This window comes from Falco peregrinus, chromosome 3 (genome assembly GCF_023634155.1).
Source record: "Falco peregrinus isolate bFalPer1 chromosome 3, bFalPer1.pri, whole genome shotgun sequence".
Taxonomy (NCBI): domain Eukaryota; kingdom Metazoa; phylum Chordata; class Aves; order Falconiformes; family Falconidae; genus Falco; species Falco peregrinus.
The window spans coordinates 100,632,548-100,654,690 of record NC_073723.1 but is presented as its reverse complement, the minus strand read 5'-3'; the positions used below and the strand labels follow the sequence as shown (position 1 = coordinate 100,654,690).

Genomic DNA, 22,143 nt, shown 5'->3' with positions numbered 1-22,143 from the left:
TAAGATCAGAATATGAATCACATCAATCTTCCTCAGAGCCATCAAGCAATTATCAACAATGAACTACTATCATGGTATCACTGTAACTTTAATATAGGCAATATAAAAAAATACCCCAATGATTAAACTACCCCTAAACAGTAGTCTTCTTCCCAGCCTTCCTCTGCCTTGAGCAATTCCATCTAATCTTGCCAAATTTGTTGTAACTTTCCTTCTCCCCTTCCTACAGTATCTGAAAATCTCTGTTTTAGAGTTTGGGAAGGTCGGTGGTGAACTCTGCTTGCCCTCCCCCTCCCCCCGCCCCCCCCCAGTAATCATTCCTTCTCCTGTCTTCTCACTAAAATGCCAGAAGACACTGGCATCACAGTGCACGTGGGCCCATGGAAATCTGTGGATCTCCTAGTAAGTTGTTGAAGAATGAAGCTGGAACATGAGAAGACATCCCAGTGCGCCCAGTATTGGGTGAAGTTTTGTAGGGCCACTTCATATCCCTAGATAAGGGTGCATAGGAAAGAGCAGCTCAGTGATGAGAGAGAAGAGCTTGGGCAGATGGCTACGTCTGTTTTTCCTGACATTCCCTCCAGTCCCTTGCTCTAAAGGTCTAGTACCACTGGGACACTACAGAATTGTGGTACTTCTGCAACATCAGTATCTTGGAAGATTCAAATTGTGTCACTTACTACTGCCACCCTTTGAGGTTTCTAAAACACATGAATAGTCCACTTCAAGCTTTCTCTCTCACAGGACATTTAATTTTAAACCCCAATAAAATTATATTATGAAACCCCCACATCTGACAGAAGCTAGAACAATAGATTTCACCACCTCTAATCACTCAGGTCTGGGCAGGAATGTGGACACCTGAGAGGACACATGCACAACTCCGCAGCCTTTCCCAGAAAGCAAGACCTGATTGTTCTCTCAGTCCAGTTTCTCTCACACCTTTCAAGCAACATAGGCCAACACTGCTGATGGGAGAACAATCCCATCTTCCACTGTCCTCAGCTGCTTATTCCCTACATTACAAGTGTTTATGTGGAGAACCAGTCCAAGCTCAAATGGGGGGATGGCTGGTTTTGGTTGGGGGGACAGGAGGGAGAGAAGTGGGGAGAACAACGAACATTCAGTTTTACCCCAGAGCAGTTCCCTAGCCTGCTTCACACAAGGAACTCACTCCCAGCAAGAAAACAGGTGGCCTGAAACAACGATGAGGGGGGGATTAAAAAAAAAAAAGAGTGAGGAATGGTGTAAGATGGCAAAATGCTTATTTTAGTTGCACTATTTGCTTGACGTAGAGCTGGAGCTATAGCTTAGGGATGAAGATCAAGTAGTATTTTTAATTGCATACATTTCTGCTTTGGCTCTTTTGTATTAACCTTTTATTGCAAACAAAAATAAAATGCACCTTTTTCATAAAAATGCAAAATTAAACAGATTGGTTGTCATTCAAGGATTTAAACAGCACAAATGCAAATACTGGAGCAGGAAAATAGAAAGGAATGAGAAGACGGAATTATACAGAGCAAATGTGACCAAAACTTGCTTTTTGTTCTGTTAAAGAAAAAAAATACAACCTTTTTTAAGAGGCTTCTCTGGTTCTTTAAACTGCCAAAGCTAAGAGATTAGTGGAGTCTCACTGTCTGTAAGAGTCTTAGTCAGGCATGCAAAATAAGTATTCACATACATTTTATATTCTTCTTTCCAGCACTGTAAGCTACAACAACCCATGCACAGTCAGAAACACTTTATAAAAAAGCAACATTACAAGGTTTGATGAAGTCAAAAAGGTAATCTGGTCATGCTAGGAGAAATTCTGGCAACAGTGTCAATACATCTGGCAAGTTATCCTCTGGACAATGCCCATGTACATCTGACAATAACTTACAGAGAAGACAGCATCCTAAACCAATATTTGTCTGGATTTTCAGAAAATATGCATTTTATTTCATATTACAGCATTAATGGGCTTTATATTTTGGAACGGGCAACCGTGACATGAACATTCCAAAGCATCCAAGAAAGCCATTTAAAGTTATTCAAACTTACTATAATAAACCCTATAGAGAGGAAATTAGTACTTCCAGAAATACAAATCAGTATATACAGACTTCAATTCCTGAGGAAAACGTTTCGGGGAACAGGATTTTTTGCAAGTTTCAGGGGGATAGCTCCTCCCTAAATCAATGACCATTCCTTGTTACTGCACTGCCTGTCTCGGTCTTTCACAAATAACACTTTCCTCTCTCATCCCATACAAGACCCTGGACAACATCTCGGTAGTAAATACAGTGTCTGACTGCTTATGAGCCTGAATCCAATCACATAGTATTCTACTGTATTTATCTTCAATTGTTTACACCATGACATTGTAAACTCTTTGAGGCAAGCTCCTTTTTTTTTTTTTTAAAGAAAAAAAAAAAAGTATACAGTATATAAACAGTAGAATCCCAATTATACAAACATTACACAGTGCCTAAGTGGTTTCTCTTGCAAGGGAAGAGCCCAGTTACAGTTTTGCACATTACACTGCATATTTGCAAAATCCATTGTGATTCATCTACATCCTAATCATGGCATGCACATGATTTTTTTGGCAAATTAACTGTTATGGCATGTTTGTTATATGAGGCTGCAACATGGACAATTAAACTGATTGGCTGGACTAAAATCTCTGTCAACACTAGAAGAAGGCATTAACCCAGGAAGCAAAAGAGAAGGAGATTCCCCTTCTCATTGCTGATGCCTAGGATCACAGCCGACCTGGCAATAAGGAAAAAAGCCCATAATGCATGAAATTGGCCTAAGGTATGGGGCACGCCTACAAAATCAAAGTCAAAATCTACTGAGTCTCAACAAAACCCATTTGAACCGAGCACACACACACACACAAAAAGTGACCTGAGGCAAAATATCTACCACACCAAGGCATAAAGGCCTCCATATCTTTTCAATAACAAAAGGTTTTGTTTCTCAACTCATCCAGAACAACATCTTTTCCCTAATGCAATTCTTGCAAATAGATTATTTTAACTAGAAGTATCAATTAAAGTTTAAAAGAATTACAAAGAAATGGCAGCAAGATGATATTACTGAAAGTTCTTGGCAACTATAAAATTAGAAGATGCCATGATCCACGCACCCTTAATAAAAATATTAACAACATTTTAAACTAAATCTGAGCCTTCTGCTGATTCTTAGAATTTCTGTGAAAAACAGTGGCATGTTGTGAATCCCAGAATCCTTGGTGGCCACAGGGCATAGATATGATCACTATGTATAATATTTTGATGACAACATCAAACATACCACAAGCGCACTGCAGAGTGATCAGCCTGTGGCAACAGATCTTGAAAACAACAAATTTATTCTGCGTGAGTCTATCACCTAGCATGTGCCATAGGTTTGAGGCGTTCTGACAGTAGTGGACTGCCGACATATATAACACACTACAAATCCACAAGGATGGCTACATGATTTTTAGACCAAAGTCAGCTCACATCTGGCCAGCTCAGAAGGAGACTTCAACTCTAACTACAAAAGACCAACTAAAAACATGCAGAGGAACAGTAATTTTAAAAAATACAATTATTTTTAATAAAGCAGTGGTGTAAGACACACATAAATACAATTTAACACTAATCACAGGTCATAACGAGATGAATGAAGGAAATTATCTCCTCACTAAGGCTATGTGCAGGAATACATGGAACTGGAAACTCATTCACCATATAGCAAACAGGATGTAAACATAGTATCATCTTTCAGGACCAATGACCAAATACAAAAGAGAAACTTAAAAAAAAAGAAAAGGTGTAAATGAAAGGTGCGTTATTGTGACAATATGTCTGAAATGAGGGGAAATTCACTGCCATAATGCAGTTTTGAGAAATTCTGGAGGGGATAAGAGGAGGAACACCTTCAGCTGGACCAGAAGAAATAGGGCAGCTCAGTCATCCAGCTGAAGATATAAAACTTTCTGTCTTGAATGAAACTTGCCTAAGAATTTCTACAACTATGGCGTTAGATTAATACTTGCTGCCTGTAAAAGGAACTAGCATAGATCTCTGCTCAGGTATTCTAATGCATAAGTTGAGCATGTAACAACCTAGAACTGAAGGGTTGAGTTGGAAGGGACCTACAACGACCATCGAGTCCAACTGCTCGACCACTTAAGGGCTGATCTAAAGTTACAACACGTTCTTAAGGGCAATGTCTAAACGTCTCCCCACCACTGACCGGCACAAGCCATCCACCACCTCGCTAGGAAGCCTGTACCAGGATCTGAGCACCCTCTTGGTAAAGAAACAGTTCCTCATTGTAAGTCCAAACCTCCCCTGAGGGACGCAGCTTTGAGCCATTCCCATCTGTCCTGGCACCTGATCTCAGGGAGAAGAGCTCCGCATCCCTCTGTCCCCTTCCCCTCCTCAGGGAGCAATGAGGAAAAAAGCTAGACACCAATATATAATGTAACTGCCAAAGTATTTCTCAAGAAAAATTAAAAATAATGCAGAGGAACCTGTTATGCAACAAGACACGCTGAAGACAACAGAAACAACTGTGACGTATTGGTAAGATTCACTGTATAAAAGAAACACGTACCAAAAACACAATAGGGAATTTCTTTCTGAGCCAAGAGGAGAGCTTATTAAAACTTCTAATTTTCTTACTCAAATTAAGCTTGAAAATGTCTTGTTGTAATTATGTTATTTATTTGTTATTTACGTAAATAACAAAATACTGTTATTTACTACTAACAGGGCATCTTTTTATCCTTTTAAAAATATGGGGGTTTTTTAATTAATTAAAATAAATATATTTTAAAAATAAATAAATAAAAATTAGATATAAATAAAATTCAATGTATTTAAATATAAATAAATTTTAAATATATAAATAAATATATAAATATCCTCTTTCTTCTACGAATTTACCCATGTGTGTTTGAAGTTACACAGCAGTTTTTACATACCTGAAGACATTGCTTCTGATCACTACTGATGGAATGCAACGGTATCTTTTTCTTTCAGGACCATTAGAAAAGATGACATGGGGACATGAAAAACTAATTCATTACACTACCCTAAGAAATGACAAGCTGGTACCAAAATATTTGTCTTGGCCTAAATAGACATAATTGCACATTAGCAAAGTCAGCAGGAAAAACTTAAAACATTCATAAGATACAAAAGACAATACAGAAAGAATTTTAATAACTTAATAACAAAAACCTAGCTCTTTAGCCATAGCCAAAAAGCACAGACGTACAAAGAGTTGTTTATCAAAATGTCTCAAATACAGCAGCCCAAGCTCCCTGGAATGCAGCTTCAAGTTATACTTGAGGAACAGTATTAGAATAAAGCTTACTTTTCCAAGAAGCCAGTAAAAAGGCTGACAGAAGAGGTTTATCTTAGAAAAACACTGTCACCATTCTCCTCCTTCCCCAAAAATAATAAAAAAAACCCCAACATAAGAGAACACTATGCATCAAAAAGCTGGGTATGAACCAAGATTATCTGTGATATGGAAAATACTGCTCTTCCAAAAGATTCAATTGGAAAGGACTTGAAAAATGAGATGGAGTTTAAGTTTTTTAAAGGTAAAGAGTATTTCTTTGAAAAAGATTTCCATATAAAATTTTCCTGTCTTGTATGTTTTATAATCTATGTATCAGACAATTTTTTATTCTATAAATCAGAAAACAGTGAAGCAAAACCATTTTGGAAAAGAAGATTCAAGCATTACATTATGCAATGCTAAATTCAGCTTTTTCTACAAACCTTTGTGGTTGAATTCAACATATTCCTGCCAAAAATTCAGCATTTGGAGAACTTTTATATTCCAATAGAAAAGCATTCCATAAGAAAGTTTAAAACTAAAAAATGGGCATGGACTTCAAACTCTTACAAGGTCATTCCTGCTAAAAGAGAGCAAGTAGAAGTCAATATATGCTACACCTCAACTTACCGTTTCATATCAGATATTAAGTATGGAGGTTTTTTCCTTCTGAGGTTTTTATGGGGCCATACATACTGTGACTTAAGCACAGGAGAACACAAGAAAAGGAACAGCCAACCAGCACCGAAGTTTCACATTTCTTTGTTACAAGGAAATTTTGTTTGGCTTTTGCAACCCCTTCTGGAGGTGTTTAAAGCATATTAACATTTGCTTATTCACTCTCAAGTTTTTCATAGTGTGGGTAAGGCAGCAAAAAAGAATAAGATATGGTCTGCATTTACAGGTTAAACCTGCCTTTATCTTGGCTTCCCTTTTGCTATAAAGGGCACAGCATGGAAAAGTGCCTTGAACTTAACTTTATTAATTTTATACGCAACTTTTTGTTATGCTGCCTTGGGCAATGACTGGTAATCAATACTAAAAATTTTGCTTTTCTGATACTGCTTTTGCTGAACAGTAACAAATAGTTGCTAAAGTTTAGCTTACAGCTTTTGGGGAACAAGCATCATTTCTGTACAAAAATCATTAAACTTTCATAAAGAAAGAAAATTTCACAAAATTTCAAAATGCTGAAATATTTCAAATGAAATGAAAGTGAAATGTTTCACTGTACATGTTTTATACTGTAAACCATTTCCTTAAAAAAAAAAAAAAATACCACCCTACTTACAAATGTTATGTTTGACCCATATTTTAAAATCCAAGGGGTACTCTGAAAACCAAACAAAACATTCAAGTTTAACTAAATATTTAATCCAATTCAAAATGAAACAAATCCTTTTATTTGGAGAACAACCAAGCAAATGTATTTCAGTACTATACAAAGCAGATTTCCCAATCTTTACAAAAGACAACTGAATTAAAAGAGACACAGTAAAACAACACTTCCAAAAGAGATGTCCACCTAATTCAACTAATTGATTAGTTGTCTGCCATTAACACGATATAATTTAGTTTTTTATGGTATTTAACAGTATATATATGATGATGTTTTTCTTTCCCTTTCTTTACCACACAAAGCACGTCCCAATCTGTCCTTACAACTGAATCGTTGTCTTTGACTGTGTTTGAACCATACAGCACAGACACAATTTCTGGGGGTTCCCAAGTATTTTCAAGCATAACTCCAACAGAAACTAACTGACAGTCACAAAATCAGCATCAAGGATCAGTTTGCACATTGTCAAGATGTGAGTTTATACGAACAATGGAAACTCAGTTCCCATACATCAGTGGGTAACACCACTGCACTTTTTTTGTATTGAATTTGTTATCCAACAGGTTTCTCAACACCCTCTTCATCACATGGCTAGTATGGAAGAAGAGTTAGCACAGAGTGAGCTTTCTATCAGGAGTGTTGCAGAAATCGCTGAATAAAATTTAGGAGAAAGCAGCATGAGAAAATTCTTGACTTCTGATAATGCTGCTAGGCTGCAGAAAAAAACATCAGTGTGGGTACAACAGAGACATACACCTATTTGACAGAACATTGACACTAGGAGGGCAAAATTATTAGTGAGCAAGGAATTAATATTACTTAAGAAAGATTTCCTGGGGGATGCTTAGGATCATTAACAAAGGCCATGTTGAAACAACTAAGACAGCTTTTGCACTCCTGGGTCTGTGTCCAGGCTCCGAGCAAGTGTGTATTTTGCATTAAGGAGAGACCTGCATATACAACAGCTACTCTCTCTACAGTCTTAGTTTTGCCCCCCAAGGACCCTGAGTACACAGCCCAGGTCTCCATCTGGGTGAGCGGGCACCATGTCCCTCTCAGCATGTTCAAAGACCAAATCTACTATTGAGAAGATGTAGCCTAAGCATCCTAATTCGGTACTGCGTCTGCCAGTTAATGGGAAACCAAGACCATTTCTGCTACTTCGTATTTGTCCTGTCATGAATGGCAGCTGCTCTGAAAACATACAGAGAGCTTACTGGTAGTCATGCAGGAAGAAAAACAGTTGCCAATTAATAAAGCAGTATATGTCTTGACAGCACTCACCAGAACTACTAAAACCAAAAACGCTTAGCCAAACTCACAGTCATCTGAAAAGCTCTGCAAACCAGTCACATTATAGAAAATTAATCCTTATCATTATGCACAAACATCTGTTTACAGTAATACTTGTAGAGAGCGAAATATTTAACATTAATCTCCTTTAAACTCTCAACACTTCAAAATATACAAGATTAGAGATAATTGCTAAAGACAACTAATGAAAGTCAAGAGGCACAATCTTCATTCAGATAGCTCCCCTGCTTTATGATGCTACATTTTGTCCAAGATTTGCTAAACAGAAGCGTTATTCAGAATTCAACGCCACGCATGCCTGTGAACGATCATGCAAATAATAGAATAATAAGAAATGATATTTTGCCACTGCAATTATTCATCCAGAAGCGATTGTTCTGCAAAGCTTGAGGATATAAGAAAAAATGTCTCCCAACAGGACCTGACTTCCTGGTTGCTACCATAAAATAAGCTAATATAGTAGTAATTATACAGTGTATATTTTAATAGCAGTATATTCCCTGCCATCTGCAACAGGCATGTAATGCTAAAGAAGTATAATTTTGTACTGGTACATGCAGAAGATTTTAATTCTAAACTAGAATGAAATAACAGCCAATTCCATAAAACTATTTGTAACTTTAACTTAGTTTGCTGAACAAGCACAATTGTTTGCAATACAAAGTCCTATCTTTGCTCAGAACGTCTTTCACATATGTAAGGTTTACAAATCACCAGGTATCAGTTATATATCTTTTTATGGTCACTAAAATCCCATTAAAAGGAAAAAAAAAACCAACTTAAAGTCTTGCAATTTAGCCAAAGCTATTCCAGGACAGCACTCCACACAACAGTCAAAGCACAGGCTTGTTTAACTTTTGTGTCTCCTTGGAACACTGCTCACCAATGGCAGCCACCCCAGCCTTCCACTTCATATACTTAGCAAAAACACATTGTTATACATAAAGTAGCTTTGGGAAGGAAAGAAAGAGCTCTCTCATAACTGCAAATGCAATTCCCTAAAATATAGCATTGAACATGCTATAGCAAATTTTGAAAAAAACTCATACTACTAAATTGATGACACAAAGAAAGCGCTGTATTATCAGCTGTAGAAAACCTCTTTGCATAAACAACCTTACAGTAGACATTTGTTCTCTACTCAAAGACCACTTTACTATATTCTGCAATACTTTTTCTTTTACTAGCTGTCTTACAGAAGTCTGCTATATAATGTGATTTGACAAGGCCGTTCATGGGAAAAAAATGATACAACTACAGAAACTACTTACTAAAAGTTGAAATGTACAGAAAAAACCAATAATGTCAAAAAAGTGAAAACCTCAATAGTCTACTTGAACAAAATACTCTGTCTGAAACTGAAAGAAAGTTTGTGAATTATTAAAGTTGATGTGAGTCATAACTTCAAAACTACTATGGAGGTCAGACAGGAGGCATAAACCCATACAAAGTGTGCAACAAACTCGCTTTCACTACACCTTAACACTTAGTCCAATGCATTACAAAAGTATGCATCATCTCCTAGAAACCTGCAACACACTTAGATTTTGTGCACATGATAATGAATTTAAGATATTAAAATAAAATACAAAAAGAAAAATTATTTCAGAGGTTGGAAAAGCACAAGACACAGGTGATATCTGTTCAGTCATGATGCTTTCAGCCACCTCTTTTTAATCAGTTGATTTGAGTCAATTTTATGCTTACACAAATAATCTGAACACATATATAAATTATTACAGCTTTGTCATCTGCTCTCATCTAGTTACCACTCGGCAGAATATTAAACTTTCTTTTTACAAAACTAACCAAAATGATACAGGCTTGGACCTTAAAATACACTGAAATAAATACCAATTTACCTACACAAAGTATGCAAAACTCTCAGAAAAACAGCAGCTAGAGTCAGAGAACTAAATTTTGACTAAAAAGCCCAAGAGTTTCAAAACTTCAGAAGTCACCTTGGAGACAGACATCAAAGAGAGAGATGACTGCCAGGTACCACCTTACAGCTGCTGTCAGAGATCATGTACCTTATTATTAGCCACCCAAGACCAGACCACTGACTACTTGAAATGGCTTGCAGCAGAGTAATGCAGGCTATATTGCAGCTTAGAAATATTTTATACACAGAGATATTCTACCCAGAGTCTGCAGTACAGAAGTGACTGAAGAAAAATTGGGAGTATCTGATCACAGCACTTGAAGCCTGTCCTGGCAACCTACTGCTGCTAAAAATACTGTTTCTAGATGTTAATTGCAATCTTACCAAAGTAAGATCACTTGAAGAAAGCATTTTGGAGAAATTTTTTGTGCAGAGATTTAAGGATCTGTAACAAAATGTCCTTAAATACAGCTCTTCTAATCCATTTTCAACGTATTCAGCAATTGAAGCCTCTCACCTTTGGGGCCCGTGAAGTTGCGTACTGTAAGAATGCATGCACACAATCCACCGCAAATGATACCATCTCTTTTCTTACGTGGCTTGAAGGTGCTGTTATACAAAATCATCACGTACTGTTTTGCCGCTGTTCTTCTAAGACACCTAAGTTCTACCAAGAATAATTCCAAAGTGGAAAAAACTTTTCATCACACATCTGTACCTATTTCTCACCACAGCCTCAGCAACACATCTGCTGAAAAAACCCAGAAGTGATTGCTGAAGAGATTGTGGCTCAGTCACTCAGCAAGAACTTTCATAATGACTTTGAATTGCTTAAGTCTTTCCCTGGATTGATGAAGTTTCTGCAGCCCAGCTGCAGCAATAAATTCTCCATACACTGCATACTAAGTATCTGACTATTTCATGCCTGTTTCTAAGTATGAGAAAGCTGGGGGCAAAGTCTGTCATTTTACAACTCAGTACTTGCTTCTTTCCTTATGTCCTCTAACAAAGGTACTAGTGTAAGGCCAAATAAGAATAGAACTCCCTGGAGAGGCCTGCTGTGAGACACGTCATAGCATTTCTCCAAGAAATTTCAAAACAATAGCTTAAGGGCAAGTTTTTCCATTAAAAATCAAGTTATTTTGAAAGAGTCAATATTTATAATAAAGGCCACAGTACAACAGATGAATTGAATTACTGAATTTTCAACCCAAGTGTACAATATTTGAGGTTCAAAATACTTTCCAAAATTTCACATTTATTGTCTGCAAAGACAAACAAAACTTGAGTTTTCTTTCCTGTTATATCAAGCAAATACATCTCTATGTTCATTAATGTGGACTTTAAGGCATGTAAATACAACTGTAACAGGACAGACAAGTCTGAATTTTTTTCTTTCCTTACATACAATAAATCTAAATAGAATTTAAATAGTTAACTTAAGAAAGACCGTAATCCTGACTGTAATACCCATCTCTTCTCTTTGTCATACTCCTTTGCTGAATTGTTCAAAGTTTCTTTAGAGCATTTTGACAACTATATAATGCTATCAGAATAACACTATTCTTATGCTACTCATAATATAAAAGTACTTCAGAATTACACCTGGGTGAAAGGAAAAGAATGTAGTGTTCCTTTTCTACCTATATGTCTTGCTATCACCAGGCATTTACTTGTGTCTGGAAATTAATGCATAATAATAACCATAACCATCAAACTTCCTCCTGCACAGTGAGTACTCAGCGATTTCAACATCGCCTGTCTTGCACTACTGAAAACTTCTAGCTTTCTGAAACGTTTCCTGAACTGCTTCTCCACCAAAACAATAAGTGTATTTATACTTCTTGTATTTCAGCTACTGACCATTTTATAATATGCACACAGATTTTAGAAACCTGACCTGCTAAAATAAGAAATCTGAGACATGACAGGATTTCTGCTTATCATAACAGACAATCCAATTCACAGCAACAGCAGCATTACTTGTACAAATTTAAGCAATAGGAGACATTTTATGGCAATTGCAGATAGGCTTCATGGAAGAAAAGAGAGGAGCTTGGCTTTTAACAAAAGCAAAAGGCATTTACAATCTTAAACAAGTACTTTGTGTGTGGATAATGTAGAATTTGAAATTTCTGAATGTGGGTTTTGATTAGGAAAAGGATTCTTCCTTGCACACTACTGACAGGAATAGCCAAAAGTTCATCACTGACCTAAATAAGGATGGATTTAAAAACACGTTGAATCATTAGAGACCTATTTCTTACTGGAACACTTGCAACATTCAGAGCCGTAAGTGAAACCCGATGCATGTACTGTTTTTACATCTACAGAGGACATGACATCACATGTTGGATTTATTGTTCTACTTTTGATTCATACTACTTGATACAAAAATGGAAGGAGTTGCGATGCCTGAATTACCTCAGTATTTTTTTTAATATACATTTAATCCTTCAACATGGCACACAAACACCAAAAAAAAAAACCCCACCAAAAAAAAACCAACCCACACCTGTGCCTTCACAGAGTCTGTATCACAAATGAATACTGGCATTATTTGGAAACCTGTGTTTTTGAAACACTGGCAAAATTCAGATATAAAAAACAAATATTAAGGTACAATAAAGCTATCATAACTACCAGGCATACAAGAGTTTTAGGCAGATACTGGCACAGGGTACTCTACTGCAGGAAAATCTTTTTATGTTTGATTGGATCCATGTGACATTACAAATATCCTTAAAAAGTGATAAGCTTTGTACAGTTTTCAGAAACATCCCAGTACTCCTCCAGGAAATCCATTGCCAGAAAAAGCAACCTATCCTTAAACAGGGTTTTAAGAATCCTAGGGGAGGTTCAGAAATTTAGTTTTATTGTTGAGTGAAAAAGTTCTGTCTTCCCCCTTAAGAAACCAGAGACAGAGTAAAATGACTAAATACTAGTTTCGCCATCATCATGAAAAAATGCTTGCATGGAACTTCATTTGAGCAAGCCTAAAACCAAACTGAAATCCCCCTTATGGTAGGACTACACTTTGTAAGCAGTGGCACACACCATCACGAAGCACGGCTTTCTATCACAACGGCACCGCCAGACACAGTTATGACTATTAAGAACATCAATACCGTAATAGAGCCATATTGCGTCACGATCACTAACAGTGAAAATAAGACCTGGTCCACTTCAGAGGCTGAATTTTACGGTAGGCATAAAATTCCTTACCTTGAAAAGACTGTTTGGCTCTGTCCACTAGTTCTTCAATTGGGTAACTTGCTAGATCTCCTCTGGCATGCTTAGTTTTGCAGTAGGTACATGCATTGAGACACCTATTTAGAAAACAAAAATACTAAGTTTCTAGCCAATGAAGCCTCTATATGCACAGCCATGTTTATTAAGTATATATGAAAAAAATGAGCTTTTATATCTGAGCAGAAAATAGTAGTATTTGTTTCAAAAATCAATGAAGTAGTTTGAAAAATGTTTTGACCTCCTACCTTCTTAAAAGTATCTTTCACATCTATATAAAAGGTTGAAAAAACAATCAGTGGAAACCACATACAAAATCCAAGAGTGGGAATTCACATATTTTCAGAAAACTATAATGGGCTTAACAATTGTTCATTACTAAAGATGGATCTCCAGGCTTCCAATCCTGCTGTCACATAAAAAAAATCCAACCTGAACAAAGAAATAAAGGAAAAAAGTCCTGAAAAACTAAAAGTAGATTTTAAAAATACTGTGTATTCTTGAAAACACATTTGAGTTATTTTTTTCCTTCTTTCATTTGGTTTGTATAAACAAAACAAGTAACATAATGAAGACAGAATCACCAACCAGAAAGACAGCTTGGCACAAAAGATTGGGGAGCTAATGAAAAACTCCCGTAAGAAATTAAAGGAATATGTGAATGCTTTTAATTTACCTGACAATGTAGCAAAGGCAGACTAATTCAAAGTAAAAGAGTGGAATGATCAAAACAAACAAAAACTACCACTCAGTGCGTATTTTTCCTGAATTAGCCTTTGGATCCTGGTAGTGCGATGAATGTAATAAGCAGAATGTTAAAAGCAGTCTGTTGCACTTTTTCCCCCCCCTTCCCCCTTTTAAAGTTGGTATTGTCCTACAGCTTTTTATAGGTTAAAGCACTTAAACCCCTAAAAAACCCACAAAACCAAAAATCCCCATTACAAATATCTGTCTTGTTCATGGTTACTAGAACATCTTAAATTCTGTCCATTTTCACAATAAAAAAGCCACAGCTTCAATATAGCAAAGCATTTTGGTGCCAGAAAAGGCTAACACTAAACTACAGGAGTGTTGCTATAGAACTTTCACAACATAATGAAAAGGCAAAGATAGTGCCTGGTGGGTTCTGAAATCACCAGCCTACACGACCCATGTTTACTACTTGGATTTATCCAGTCTTCCACTGCTGCGTCTGGCAGCTCTGTGACCTATTGCTTTGCAAGTTCTAAAGGTTTTCCTTCGCAGAGGTTGCCCTCAGACGTTTGTTGCACCTTGTTTGCACAAGCGGTGGATCAGGAAGCGCAGGACACTGCACAGCACGTGTACTCAGGTGCTCTCCTGCCCCGGACATCACCTTGGCCCTGAGACCTTCTCTACCAACAGAACCTTACTTTCTACCAGATAACATCTAGACAGTTTGTGATTCTCTCTGCTAGACTGGGTATGTATATTTATTTCCTGCATATCAGACCCAAGCATCAGATTTTAGAGTCCATTTTAGATCAGAAAACTAAAAGATACTGCTTAACCACAGCAATGAGACTGTTCTGTTAAGAACCAAAAACATATAGGAAAAAAGCTGCCATTCAGTAAAATATACAATTGTCTATATAAAATAGAAAAAAAAACAAACCTATAATCTGAACCTTTACAACCTGCTCAAATAAGTGATTCATTCCCACTCAAAGACAAGTCACTCAGCAGACGTGAAGGCATTTTTACCTGTCTCCCCTCTCTTCTGCGAACCAAAAGCCTTTCATTTTGCAAGACCCAAAGCATGTTTAAAAAAGTAGCATTTGAAATTAAGAGAGTATAAGCAGATAATTGATCCATACTTCCTCTGTGTAACTTATTTAGCAACCTAAAATGTTTTCTACTCCACCACTGGCCATGGAAGGTTCGCCACAGAGGGCTTTCCCTCACAGCCCAGGGGCATTCGGTTCTCTCCCTGCTTCCCATCTGTGACTCTTCCAAACTCCTACAATTCTCCCAGGGTTGTAAAGCATGGTTTTTTCATTTCTTCCCCCCCCCCCCCCCGCCTTTTGTTTCTTTTCTTGTTTTTGCATTTCTTTTATTTTTAAAGCACAACTCTCCATTCAACCTAACCCTTCATTTCGTAGCAGGCTCCTATCCAGCTATCCCACTGTCACACTCCTTCCCCTCTCCATCGTTCACTAAGCTAAACCAGTTTTCTTCCACACAGCTACAAAAAAACAGCGTTATGGATTGGTGATGTATATTGCCGTGTCTCGCAGAGCACTGCTACACTTGCCTTTGGGAGCCTGGCCTGGTGGGTTGGTGGGGGCTAACAGCCAGATTTCCCCCCTCCAGTGGGACAGGGAGGAAGGGAACAAGGGAGCTCAGGGGTCTAGAGAGGTGAGGAGATCGCGTCCAACTACTGGCATGGGCAAAACAGACTCAATTCAGGGAAAGCTAACTTATCGCCAACGAAAATAAAAACTTAATTCTAAATTCAGGCAGTGGGAAACAAAGATACCAACATTCATTTGATCAAAGCTTTTCTTCTCTTTTTTTTTTCCCCCAAGGCTTAGCTTCACTCCAGTCTTCTACGCACATCCCACCCCAGCCAGCCAGCACCAGCCTCTCCCCCCAGAGGCCCCTCCAGCACCCCACACGGGTCTGCAAAGCGCTAAAAAACAATGCTGGGGTGGCAAAATACTGCAAGCAAACCCCTGAACCTTGAGAAGGCACCTCACAGGCAATCCAGTCAAAGCCCACGTTACTTACCGGCCAGCTCGTAAGATCACGAATGCAAGATGCTGCACCTGCTGAGGGGCACAGCCAGAGCGATAAAAGCCACCATTCACCACGGCTCTTCCAGCTGTGCAGATGGAAACCCTACAGCATCTCGATAGCCACGATCATGAGAAGGGAGTAAAGAAAAATAATTACCTGCCGTACATAGGCTGATCCACAGATTCTGGTTTGCACGCTTTTTGGGTGTTGGGTTTTGTTCCGAAATGGGTTTTGCTGGTTTGTTTTTTTATTTTTTTATTTTTTTTTAATTTTGCTTTCATTTCAAGGAAACAAAATCAGTTTCATAGCAGACATGCCTGCCCCCTTAAAACCAACACACAAAGGTGTGCTTGACATTGATGATATCTGTACTAGTCTTTGTTTCCTCCAAAGAAAGTAACATTACCAGCTATTTTGCCAATCTTCTCAGGTCATCAAGAAGAGATTTAACTTGCAACAATCCTGCCTCATGACCCCAAGGTTACTTCAACAGCATCCCTTTTACCCAGAAACAACAATTTTGTCAGCCATCAGTAACAAAGGGATGCATCAAGATTTTATATCTTGGGATGAAGTAAATTTATTAAACTCAAATTTAAGCTAGGATTTGGGAAGAAAAAAAAAACCGCAAACATACCACCAACAACTTTTCTATTTTACTCCCATTTGCAAAAAGTGACTTACTACAAATCTGGTGTAAAAGTGAGTTTCAATGAAAAGTTGTTTACCAATTTTTTGTCATCTTGAACTGTAACCTTGCATGAAAACGATGCTTTTTGTGGGCTTGTCTTCAAGATGTGCCACTTCATCATAAGACTGATAAAAATTATACTTTTGGTATTTAAAACAAACTTCTAAATTCATTCCTATGTAATAGATCTAAATAGAGCCAAAATCTAAACTGGTATTGAGGTACAGTTAAAAGGATTATTTATGCTATTTACATAGAAATTTTCATTTCATAAAAGTCCACGTATAGTTTATTTACAAAAAATACCTCTTCCTCTTTCTCTTTATAATTTATGCATAAATCATACGTATTTCTCACTATGTATTTTTCTCTGTCTTTAGGTGATGGTATTTGAAAAGCTCTACAGCAACAGTACTAAATACTAGGAGTATTAAGTACTATGGAACAGTACTAAATACTCAAATTATTCATCTCCAGACCATGAGGATAAGTCTTATCTCTTCCATCAATGTTCTTTTCCTACAAGGACTAGTTTCTAGTAAATTTGTTTGTCCTGCATTTTCAGAGTTGCTTCCTGGGCAAATATTCTTTAAACGAAGACCTGGGCTACCTGAAAAAATACGTTAACAGCAGTTTCTGTCTGGTAGTGCAGTTACCTTGGTCACAAAGAGATAATGGAAATGTGTAGCAAGAAGCACACAGAAGGGGAAGTTATTCTTAAAATATTCACAGTATTACATGGGACTGTTTCTAAGAACTTTTTACTATGGTCTTTAAGTACTTCAGAGGGTTTCTTGATTTATTTTGGGGCAAGAGTTGAAAGTTGGGATTTGGAGACATACTTTTTTCAAGTTTGCTGCCAATTAACTTATTCCTAGTCTAAAATAAAAATATTGTGGAATACCTAAGTAATTCAGTTTTTCTTTTCTTTCCTTTGTTTGTTTGTGTTTGTTGTTTTTTTTTTTTTTGTTTTGTACTTAAAGAGTTTATATAACAAAACCAAAATGAGACAGACTTTGATGTAACATAGAAAAGGATTAATGTTAGAAAGCAAACAAAAAAAGCCAAAACTTTTAAATCCTATTGGTACCATATTTGCTATTTCCAACCCGGGGAAAAAAATAATTTTTTGGGCTACAGCTGACCAACAAAAGGATGCAGATTTCAAATACTTGTAAAAATGCTGAACTAACCACTTTTCACAGATTTGAGAATTACCTACTCTTGAACACACAAATTTAAACCAAACCATAACTATAATGAAGTATCTGTAGTGGTTTTTTGCCTTAGTAAGCCAGCCTTCCACTCCAAGTTTCCAGCATAACAAATTATTCATACGTCCATGCTGCCACATACTCAGACCACAATCAAGTGGAAAAAGTCTGTTGGGAACTCTGAGAATCTGAGCATTGCCTTTTACTAAGTGGCATGCACCAGCAAGTGGATCCTCTGAAACCAGCCCAGTAGGTAAAGCTCCTTAAAAACCAGTCTTTATCACAGCTGAAGCTTAAATATGCAGCACTAAAAAGGCAGCACGCTAGTAGCCGCAGAAGAGAATTTGCTTTGTTTTAAACTGGAAGCCTTCTTCAAGCATCTAAAGTTGCATATGTCAGTTTGCATTAATACAGGTCAAAGCTTTTTTGCACAAATTACAGACATTTGTAGAAACAATTATTAATGGTCATTACGTTTGTAATTACCAACATGTTTTGGATAAATTTTTGAGTGATTCCAGAACAAAAAACACAAAGTCCTGGTTTTCCAACATACTAAACCAATTAAGATACTTTGAATTATTAACCTTTTGCTTTGAATTATTAACCTTTAATCAGTTATGTGCCCAATACACAGGATTATTTCACAACAAGGTAAAATATTATCCACAGGTAAATTACTACCATGTGGCTAATTAAAAACTTTCTGAACATGTTACCAAACTGAACGTCATCAACATTTTGGTCAAGTGCCTGATATTTTGTTGTAGACAGAGGAAACAGTGGTCTTCACATTGTCTAGCTAGTATGTGCTCATGTTGTGCATTAGATTAAGCAGACTCTTCATTTTCAAAACAGTAATATTCCTCATAACACACACACATTTAACATGAAAGGCTACCCCTTACAGATGGAACTAATTATGAGTAAGAATACTTATGACACAGCAGACAAACACAGACTTTCCTTCAGTGGGACTAATCAGTGCATTTCAGCAGCAGATGAGAATGAGAGCAGAGACATGAGGAGCAAAATCCTGGTTCCTCTTAATGGGACTCATGCCACTAAGTTTAGCAGAGACAGGATCCCACCCTCAGATATGAAAAGTGTAGAACATCTTTCATTCAAAGCTAGAAAACAACTCAATTACGTACTGCGATACACCATTAGTGTGCTACTCACTCACACTGAACGTGATTGACCCAGACCAGACATCTGCGAGCAAGATGGGAGAGCTGAATAGCTGCTCCAGTGTCATATGACAGAACATCCCGGCTGCTCTGCAGGTGGTTACTTTGGGGCAAGGGGCGTGGTATTACCCCCTTTCCTGAATAATCCAGTAAATTCTTGCTTGGTATCAACCTAATGCGCTGGCAGGGAAAAAAAACCCAAACCACCAACCAAAAATAAAACAAAACAAAACCACCCCACCCACTGCCAGAAAAAAAAAACCAAAACACCTCAACTAAATCCCAATCCTAAGGTGGTCTTCTCCCAAATTAGAAATTTGCAGAAATAAAGTAAAAAGCCATTAATCACAATTTAGTCCAAACACTAATATTTGCCCTTAACGAGATCTGACTAATCAGAAATTCAAGATTTTATGAAGTCTGCCCTATAAAAAAAAAAAAAAAAAAAAAAATCTGACAGTAGCATAATGTCCCTAACATCACTGGAACATCACATCAGTACAAATATAGAAAGACTGCTCATCACAGTCACCCGCACCATCTCCCGGCACCTACCATCAGACTTCCTTAGAAGGGCTCAATAATTCCAGCCCAAGAATATATTGTATTATTAAACTGTGGTTTTCCTGAGAAGGGAGCAAGATTTGCCTCTTTCAAAAGACAGTTTACAGAAGAGATTTAGGCTTTTTAAAGATAGAAACTCTATCAAATGTAATTTTGATAAAAATGCTCTGTAGTGTGAGTAAAGAGAAACCTTCCCTTTGCAGGCTTGACTGAGCAAAAGGAATACCAGAAACGGAGACTCCCAGCAGATGAAAAAGAGATGGATACTAGTCACAACTTAATAAACAAGAGCTAGTAGAATTCTACAAGTATTCTTCTCTTTAGGATACAAAGTTTTATGAACCTAACAAAAGCATTTATGCCATAAATATAGTCAAATTTGATACTACATTTATAGAGTTAAATGCCATGAATATTTCTTAGTATTTTACTTCTATAAATGCTACTTTGTCCTTTGAAAATTTCTAAACTTCATCAAACTTAACTGCAATGGATCAGGAAAAAAAGTAGTTCACAGAAAACAAACAAACAAACAAACGAACAACACAACAAACCCAAAACAAACCATGTCTAATATGCTTGACTTGTCTTCAGGAAAACGTTCTTTTGCTTGAAGTTTGCGTATTTTACAACAAAGCTTCTCAACCCTCTATGACAGGGAAGATAGCTTCCTGTAAAAAATTGGGACATGGGAGGTTGTTTTCACTTTAAAAAGATTCAGGATTTTAAATACTTTTGAAACAGTGGCAAGCTATTTCTCATCAAGGCTAATTAGTCTAAGCAGCAAACCACATTATTACACAAATGTTGTTTCTAGCATCCCAGCTTGTTCAGAGGAAGCTTGGACACCAGCCACAGGGGCTATGCTACACAGATGCACTCAATGTTACAACACCTTCTATATGATAAAAACAGGACTTGGCTGAAATTACCTTTGTAGCCATCCATTTCAGAAACTATTTTTAATAGAATAAACACATTAGATATATCTATATAAAATAGAATATAATTAAATTCTATTAAAATTTAGAAACTGTTCTTAAAGTGCAATGCCACCTTAAAAGAAAAAACCCTTCCAAAACGTTTTAGAAGAAAATAGGATGACCTTTGAAGAAACACTACACAACAGTGTATGGGTCTGCACACATTTTTCTCAAAGTAGGACGCAACTCTGGGATGCTATTTTTTAATTCTGCAACCCACTCCAGGCTCAGCAAAACGGGAACAAAGTGCATTATATTTTTCTTCTTCTGAAGACCTTTGATGCCAGTGTTTTATTTGGTAATGTCTCTGTAGTTACCAGTGACTAGTAAGTAGTAGTTACTATCAAAAGGAATTTGGAGAGAAGGCAGCTCAGTTAGTGTGATAAGCTATAATATGATTTAATGTTGTACTTCAAATATTTGCATTTTGTGAAACTGAATTCCTACAGTCAAGTGCAGGTGATTCAAAGGTCACAGCCAGGTAGTTATACCATCACACATTCAACTTGCTCACTTTAAGGCCAATGATTTAACATCAGCAAAATCAAGTGCATCAATGGCACTTTTTAGTGTTTGTCTAAAGTACTTCTTGATTAATTACTCTGCCCATACAGTTCTGCAATTGTTTGAATTAATTCATTCAGGCATTCTAAATTGATAATACAAGGTAAAACGTTCCCTTGCTAAGCTGCATACATCTGTTTTCCACACCCTGACCCAAAATGGTGCGTTGCTAGATGCTTGCTGGAAAGTGCAATAATTCTTTTCCCTGCAGCTCAAACTAAAGCTCAGTGATTCACAGAGACATAAATTATTTCAGAAGCATTTCCAAACAGCTGCTTGGTTATGCAGACCACAGCTTTGGGGGCAGATCATGACAGTCATTAATATCAAAAAAGTGACTCAGCTGAAATAGCACAGGTAAGATCAATTTGCTTCCGCTGTTGCACAGAGCAGAAAATGCCACAGCATTGTGACTACAAGCAATCAACTCTTTCAACACTACATAAAGAGCAACAATATTTCAAAGACAATGATTCCTGGTCTTGTCAAATTGCAGTAATGAAGATGGTAGAAATAAAGAGTTATGACAGAAAAAACTTTAGATAGAAACGCCACTTTCACAGAAATCCGCTCACAGCTAATCCCAGAGACACAGTGGCACAGTACCCCAACATCACTATCTCAGCAGGCGTAAGCAACCGTTACTCTCAGATCCCCCCTAAGGAACAGCAGTAATTGAAAAATTACCTCTGAGGACAGGATTCTTGGACACTAGCTTTTATTTATAAAGTTTTAGAGAGCTGTGACTTCACAAATGCCTTAGTATTTAAAGCATCAAATAGTATAATTCTATTTAAAAAATTCTACTGGGGGCAGATGACTTGACGTAACTTACCCAGAACGCGCTACAAAGCCTAACTGGGTTAGTAATGAACAATTTCTTAGGCTTTAAAAAATTCAGCTTTTAAAGTTTAACAAAATACTATGGATTAAATTAAAACTGTGATTTCTGCATAAGCAGGGTGGGGAGGCCATGGGCACATTCAAAGTTCTGTTTCAGGAATGAGGCATCTCTGCAGGCATCCCTGAGTGGAAGGAAAAGGATACGGGGAGTCAAGT

General features: G+C 37.2%; 1 protein-coding gene across 1 annotated transcript in view; it reads right to left on the bottom strand.

Moving 5' to 3' along the window:
- The window catches only part of CDKAL1 (CDK5 regulatory subunit associated protein 1 like 1), a 426,979-nt gene that overhangs the window by 219,819 nt on the left and 185,017 nt on the right, over positions 1 to 22,143 (bottom strand). The window contains exon 9 of the mRNA XM_055800231.1: positions 13,098 to 13,201. Coding sequence (XP_055656206.1) covers positions 13,098 to 13,201 — 104 coding nt within the window. The remainder of the gene's footprint in view (positions 1 to 13,097; positions 13,202 to 22,143) is intronic.